At 38.2% G+C, this 7,627-nt stretch overlaps 1 protein-coding gene across 1 annotated transcript; it reads right to left on the reverse strand.

The window, feature by feature from the left end:
- On the reverse strand, positions 1-5,538 carry LOC132529896 (C-type lectin domain family 4 member E-like). Its single transcript, XM_060166982.1, has 6 exons — positions 5,380-5,538; positions 4,471-4,563; positions 3,785-3,874; positions 1,809-1,960; positions 1,059-1,174; positions 1-260 (listed from the first exon to the last, which is right to left on the reverse strand). Exons 1-6 carry the CDS (start codon positions 5,414-5,416, stop codon positions 110-112), a joined length of 639 nt encoding a protein of 212 aa, XP_060022965.1. The 5' UTR covers positions 5,417-5,538; the 3' UTR covers positions 1-109.
- Positions 5,539-7,627: the final 2,089 nt, after the last annotated feature.

Here is a 7,627-nt window from a genome sequence, read left to right on the forward strand (position 1 = left end):
ATAAAGTGCAATGCACACTTATGTTAGAATTGTGCGGCTGTGATTATCGCTTGTTCCTTCTCATTTATACGTTTACATTGTGCCTTCTGTCTTGGTGATTTTTCTCTGTTCAACTATTTCTTTCTGGCATTTCACAAATCCGAAACATATTGAAGAAACAGGGCATATCATTCCAGTTTTGCCTTGGATTTGAAGAGTCTCTTATGGTGGCGCAGTCCTCCACTGTAACTATGTTGTTGGGCTCTCCTATATCCCAGAAGCTGAAAGAGAGAGACATGGGAGATTTACAAGAGGTAAAGTGACCTGTAAACTAGGCAAATTACATTTGTGTTGTTTAACTTCACAACAATTTTGTGAGGCAGGGATTATAATCTCTTATTGATAAAGAAAAGGAATCTCAGAAAAGCTAAACCATTTCTCTAAGTCACAGAGTTTGTGAACAGTGAAGTTAAACTGGATCTTTCTGACTTGCTGTTCTGCGATGATGTCTCATGGCTTTAGATCCAGAATGAGATGTTATGGGAAGGATTGATATCCTGATGGATTTGTTTCCTTCATACTCATATATCATGTCTGCTCCCTTTATTCTACAGTTTGTATTAACTGAGGCACATACTTCAGTCATGTTACAGTGCTATAGTGAAACAATGTGTTAAAGGATCAAAGCATCCTACTTTTACTCCATAAGAATCTGTTATCTTTCTCAAATCCCTGTTTTTGTCTCATTGATTGCAGTTTGTGGGCATAAGACTACGAATTCCACTCTTCGTCTTGCATGCATTTCCAATGAATTAGTGCACAATTCTAAGCCTCTTCTCATTTCATCTGTTATTTCCCCTTTATTCTTGATCTAGTTCTAGGAGATGGGAGCAGTAGATCCTTGTACTTCTCTTTTCTGTCTTCTACATCAGCTCTTCCCCTTCTTGCATCTAATATCACCAAGAATGGACTTGAATATACCTCCTGGACCAGAAGGAAGTTCTGAGGACTCTCCTCAACGGTGGTCTAACTTTACAATTTGGGCTAGTGTTATAATTCTACTACAAGAAGGAAGTTACCTCAGAGACTTTGTGAAAGGTGTACCATCTACCCATTGCCACTGACCCTCAGTCACCTGGTCCGTCAGTCCAATATAAAACTCTTTCCTTTTAGGTTTCATACTGTAAAGGAATTCCTATGGAAGATACACACAAAATATGAGGAGATCAATTATCCCAATTCTGAACAAATGTTGAACGTAATTGTTATTAAAAGAAATAAAGTAGGATCTAGACTAGAGATGACAGAAAAATGGGCCTGAAATGGTAAGATCATAGAGGATTACCTCCTGATTTGTTTACTGTGGTAAAACATACATAACATAAAATTAAACCAATGAAAAAGAACCTTCAACAGAGAAGGAGGTTCTCAGTAACACAGTCAAAATTTGTCTACTGTTATTGGTAGCCCAAAACATTACAAATCATAGCTTAAAGATAATGGACATTTTGCTTGCCCTCTTTCACATGTTTATAAACATACTGGTCATTCTAAAATGAAGTCCCAACCCTCTTTTTTCCTGCCTTACTAATTAAGGAACTGAACATGGAAGTTCCTTTTTTTCTAGTTTCTAATGAAACTAGAAATGAAACTAGTAATGAAAATAAAGTTGGTATTGACTTACAGAAATGATAAGAACAGCATGTATTTCAGTAAATTCACTTAACAAATAGTAACTGTGGGCCAAATACAGTACACATGTATGGAAAAAGGGATGTGTCCTGTGAAGGGTGTTTCATTGGCACTGGAGGAAACTGTACTCCAACTACCTGCTCCTCCTGTGTGTTGATAACCACCAGATGAGCTCCCATGCTCGAGCAGTTTTTTAAGCTTGCTGTCCAGGTCATGGTGTTAGTAGAAAAGAAATAGCAGCTGGATTGAAAATGTACCCAGTTCAATGGACAGCAATTCTTGACTGAACCTAGAAGGAGAGAAGTTTCTGTGAGAGTCCTCACAGAACTGGGTAAGTTACAGAATTGGGTAAGATAACAGAAACCTTCCTCTGAGCCCATAAAGTTCCTCATTTATCGTCCGAAGCCTTGAAACCCCTGTTATGCTACTGACATGGAACCCTATTATCTGTTCATAGACTTCCAAGTTCAGAGGAAAATTATGCATTTTATCTGAGTGACCTCGAAGCAACCACCTCTCATGTTGCCCAAACAATGTACCCTCCACAGAATCTCCAAACTGGTTGTCCGGATGGGCTACAGTTCTTAGACTTACAGAATTTAAGTCTTTGAAGTTTATGGGAACCCTCCTGCACTGTTGGTGAGAATGTAACTTGATACAATCACTATGGAACACAGTATGGAGGTTCCTTAAAAAACTAAAAATAGAACTACCATATGACCCAGCAATCCCACTACTGGGCATATACCCTGAGAAAACCATAAATCAAAAAGAGACATACCACATTGTTCATTGCAGCTCTATTTACAGTAGCCAGGACATGGAAGCAACTTAAATGTCCATTGACAGATGAATGGATAAAGAAGATGTGACACATATATACAATGGAATATTACGCAGCCATGAAAAGAAACGAAATTGAGTTATTTGTAGTGAGGTGGATGGACCTAGAGTCTGTCATACAGAGTGAAGTAAGTCAGAGAAAAACAAATACTGTATTCTAATGCATATATATGGTATCTAAAAAAAAAAGAAAGAAAGGTACTGATGAACCTAGTTGCAGGGCAGGAATAAAAATGTAGACATGGAGAATGGCCTTGAGGACACGGGGTGGGAGGGGGCAGCTGGGCGAAGTGAGAGTAGCATCGACATATACACACTACTGAATGTAAACTAGTTAGCTGGGGGAAGCAGCAGCATAGCACAGGGAGATCAGCTCGGTGCTTTACAATGACCTATAGGGGTGGGATACGGGGGGTGGGAGGGATTCTCAAGAGGGAGGGGATATGGAGACATACGTATGCATTGGCTGATTCACTTTGGTGTACAGCAGAAACTAACACAGTATTGTGAAGTAATTATACTCCAATAAAGATCTATTAAGGGCTTACCCTGGTGGCGCAGTGGTTGAGAGTCCGCCTGCCGATGCAGGGGTCACGGGTTCGTGCCCCGGTCCGGGAAGATCCCACATGCCGCGGAGCGGCTGGGCCCGTGAGCCATGGCCGCTGAGCCTGCGCATCCGGAGCCTGTGCTCCGCAACGGGAGAGGCCACAGAGGGAGAGGCCCGCGTACCGCAAAAAAAAAAAAAATCTATTAAAAAAATTAAAAATAAATAGTACAGTCTCTCTCAATTTAATGGTGAGGAAATTGTAGCCCAGAGAAGGAAGTCATTTTCTACTGTCATGTAGCATTTTGCTAAGACTTGGATCAGGAGTATATGCAAGAGTATAGGGAGCATACTTCTGAGGTATTTCCAAATTTCCTACTCCATGCATTTTTTTCTCCTTCACCTCATTTTGGAAGCAGGTGATGAATGAAAACAAAAAGTGCACTTCTGGGAATAACACCTTCCACTTCTAGATTGACTCTTCAGACATATACCTCAAATTTACTCTAAAAGTTTGCTATAATGTCTGCAAAGTGTCCTGCCCCAATGCTAATTGCACTTCCAAAGTTTTATTCCTGTCCTCTTACCAACTCCTCATTATTCTCTGACAGTACAGGCAAGATTTTGCATTTAAAAGGACCTAACTCGACTACTTTGTTTATCCCCAAATCAATCCAGAAGCCAGAAAATGTTGATGTGTAAATTTAGCTGTTCAAATTTGATTACCTAATCCATCATTATAGCAGGAGAACTCCGTGGAATTCTCGAGTGGCTGGAACTTTTTCTCATCACAGAGCTGAAAGGTGTGATATGTCACTGTAAGGAAAGGGGCACAGTTAATGTTCATTACTCTTGATAAAAATACATTATATCATCTCTGTAGTTATAAAAGTACCAATAATTATGATATTTCCTTACTATCTACTTTTCCTTCAGCATGGAGAGGAACCGAGGTTTACTTACTCAAAGAAGAGAGAATTCACATTTCATGGTTTTCCTTATTTATGAAAATAAACGTACATTTTTTCAGGCCCAAAGACCCAAAGAAAACAAATGTGTTTGCGCTCTCTCTTATGCCAAGTCTAACCTCTCAAACCTTCCTTCCAAGAAGTGATTTGTTGTGCCTCTGGCTAGGATCTCAGGGCAGGGTTACACTAATGACAAGGGTACGGGGGTGTGGGTGGAGGACTCAGGGCCACTAAGGAGATAAAAGATGCGTACCGTGAAAAATGTGTCACAGGTCACTGAAATTTGGTAACAGTTTTATACTGGTTGGGGTTTCTGGCTTGAGATAAATCGGGGGAAAATTGGAATAGAAATACCCTTTGTGGGAGAAGAGAACTCACAGGCAACAAGGAAGAATTCACTCCTAATATTCACCACGGAGCTTGAATTTGACCTTCAGAACTCACCAACACATCTGGTGATAAAACAGGCACTCAGTAGCAGGATGCAGAGCCCAGCAACGGTCCATAAGAACACTTGGGAAGAGAAGCATCCTCTTTCTGGAGAAAGACATAGACATGGTCAATCTTCCCTTAAAATCTACAAAAGAGATATAAGAAATTCCTATTACCCTGCTTATCTCCTTCCACTTGCATTGTCTATATTGAGTAATTCTCAAACTTCAGCATGCATCAGAATCATTTGGAGGGCTTGTTAAAACACAGATTGTGGGGCCTCACCTCCAGAGTTAAAAATTCAGTAGAGCTGGTATGGAACCAACAAGTTCCCAGGAGCTGAGGGTGCTGCTGGCCTGGGGACCACACTTAAACAACCACTGGAGTAATTCATTACAAACTTTAAGACTCTGACTCATAGACTTGGATAGATGTGCAGTTTTTCCTTTCTAACTCTCCCAGATTTCTCCCCTTCTTTCCCTATCTTTCTCTCTCTCTTTCTCCCTCTCACTCTTCCCTGATTTTCCTGTCTCTCTCCTGCTCTCCTCTTTTCAGTGTCTCCTTTACCAAGTCCTTTGTAAGTGAGTCAGATAAAACATTGATGATCTAGGAGTTCCTCTCCTCCTCCCTCCCAACACACATTTTACCTACAAGGAAAGAGTGAGTTGCAGAGATGTGAAGTGACTTGCCCAATGGGGCACAATGAACTATGGAAAGGGTAGCTCTCCCTAAACTCAATCTCCAGCAATCCAGTCTTCTAACATCTAGTCTTCTAACCATCCTCTTTTATTTTCCTCTCTTTCACTCTCTGTCTCTCCTCTTTTACTCTACTGGATATTTTCTATTGTCCTATCCCCAACGTATTTAACATCTCTTCCACAAAAAGATCTATGAAAGAAATGGGATAGTTGCAAATTTTACCTGTGCTTTGTGATGCAGATGATTTGGATGAATCCATTCTTTCTCTTTCTGTCTCTCCCTCCTCCTCTCTGTCTCTCTCCTCAGTTTCTAAGTATAAGAGTGTTTTGTTGATAAGATTCAAAGAAAAAAATCTTTAAGGATGAATACTTTAACTGTATTTTAGGACGCTCAACCCTAAGACTTAAGAAAATAAACTTGCTCTGTGGCTGTGTGTTTAAGTCAGGATTTCCTTTATTGCATAAGGAGGACAAGGGAGTTTATTGGGCAGCAAATCAGTCTCCTCATTCCAGGAAACAACAAAATGGGGAAATGATAACATTTTAAGTACCAACAAAACAGACTGACCTTAGGGAGATATGAGGGGCTTAAAAAATACTGTTTTATTTTGGTCGATAAAATGTTTCTGCTTTCTTCCAGACTTAACTCATCCCTAAAATTTTCCTTGACACCCGTGGAGCTTACCTCTGCACTCCCAATTTCACTTTGATCTCTTTTTTAAAAAATTTTTATTGGCGTCTAGTTGATTTACAATGTTGTGTTAATTTCAGGTGTACAGCAAAGTGAATCAGTTATACATATACATATATCCACTCTTTTTTTTTTTATTTTTAAGATTCTTTTCCCACATAGGCCATTACGGAGTATTGAGTAGAGTCCCCTGTGCTATACAGCAGGTTCTTATTAGTTATCTATTTTATATATAGCAATGTGTATATGTCAATCCCAATCTCCCAATTTATCTCTCTTCCTACTTATCCCCTGACAACCATAACTTTGTTTTCTACATTTGTGACTCTACTTCTGTTTTGTAAATAAGTTCATTTGTACCCTTTTTTTAGATTCCACATATAAGTGATATCATGTGATATTTGTCTTTCTGTGTCTGACTTACTTCACTCGGTATAACAATCTCTACATCTATCCGGGTTGCTGCAAATGGTATTATTTTGTTCTTTTTTATGGCTGAGTAATACTCCATCGTATATATGTACCACATCTTCTTTACTATTCCTCTGTTGATGGACATTTAGGTTGCTTCCATGTCCTGACTACTGTAATTAGTGCTGCAATGAACATTAGGGTGCATGTATCTTTTTGAATTATGGTTTTCTCAGAGTATATGCCCAGGAGTGGGATTGCTGGGTCATATGGTAGTTCTATTTTTAGTTGTTTATTCACTTTGATCTTTACTTTTACACATTCGTTAACTGAAAAGGAGACACACCATTTGGCACAGAGCTGGGCACATAGTATATGTATTTATACCTTAGTGATGTGAATTTCTTTGCATCTGTCATGTTTTTCCTTCCTCTTTCATTTGCAGGTCTTAAACAGTCTATTATTGTGGATTTATATGTCTTTTATCAAGTGGTGAGCAATAGGCTATTTTACAGGTCCAACCCGGTTGAACAGCCTCATGTAGCATGACTACGTACTTTGAAACTCAGCCCAATTTCTTACATCATAACACAGCTTCTGAGACTTTGGAGGCTCAGTAGCAAGTTTAATTCTATTGTTCTGGATTATTTGGAGGTTTTTGTTTTATATTGTAGCCTATTTCTCCTAATGGGAAAAATGAATTTGAATGTCAGAAGAAGCAATTTCAATTAGACATTAGAATATAGTGCCTTTCTGGAAGATTAGCTGGATATAGTAATGTCCCATTACTATAAAATACTTAAGAATAAGATCAACTGGTCTCAGTTGATTTAAATTCATGTTAGTTTCATATATATATATTTATATAATATTTAAATTCACATTAGTTATATATATATATAAATATATAAAACCTGGAAATCCCCACACCCGATGACTCACAGACTTGCTATGTGTTTGAAAATATCCCTGGTTTCAAAGGGACTTTTTATTATTTCAGTGTATTGGTCAATTCCCTCTGCATTCTCCATTTAACAGTTACATAGATTAATTAGAGAATGTTTAAAAATTATACACGTTTATCTTGTAAACATATGCAATTTAATGTGTACTATCAGCAAATGGCTCTTGACTGGTAAAAAGAGAGAAATTATCTAGTGGGTGAGTTATATGAATTATTAAATGATAAATCACACTGACCACAGTCCATTATTTATTAATTATTATCAATCAGCAGGAATCAATATTAATAAACAATTATGCATTAATGATTTAATGAATATATAATTAACGATATTAATAATTAATAATCATGTTTTAACCAGCCAAAATATGTATATGATTTTATCCTTTGTTTTATCACTTTCCC

Source organism: Lagenorhynchus albirostris, chromosome 11, assembly GCF_949774975.1.
Source record: "Lagenorhynchus albirostris chromosome 11, mLagAlb1.1, whole genome shotgun sequence".
NCBI classification, from domain to species: domain Eukaryota; kingdom Metazoa; phylum Chordata; class Mammalia; order Artiodactyla; family Delphinidae; genus Lagenorhynchus; species Lagenorhynchus albirostris.

Bases quoted from the DNA above. Each gene is read 5' to 3' on its own strand.
- LOC132529896 (XM_060166982.1), bottom strand. From the start codon at position 5,416: ATGGATTCATCCAAATCATCTGCATCACAAAGCACAG. The intron at 1,961-3,784 runs GTAATCAAATTT...CTCTCCTTCTAG, and splicing joins CTGCTATAATGATGGATTAG to GTTCAGTCAAGAATTGCTGT. The intron at 261-1,058 runs GTAACTTCCTTC...TCTCTCTTTCAG, and splicing joins CCTTTCACAAAGTCTCTGAG to CTTCTGGGATATAGGAGAGC.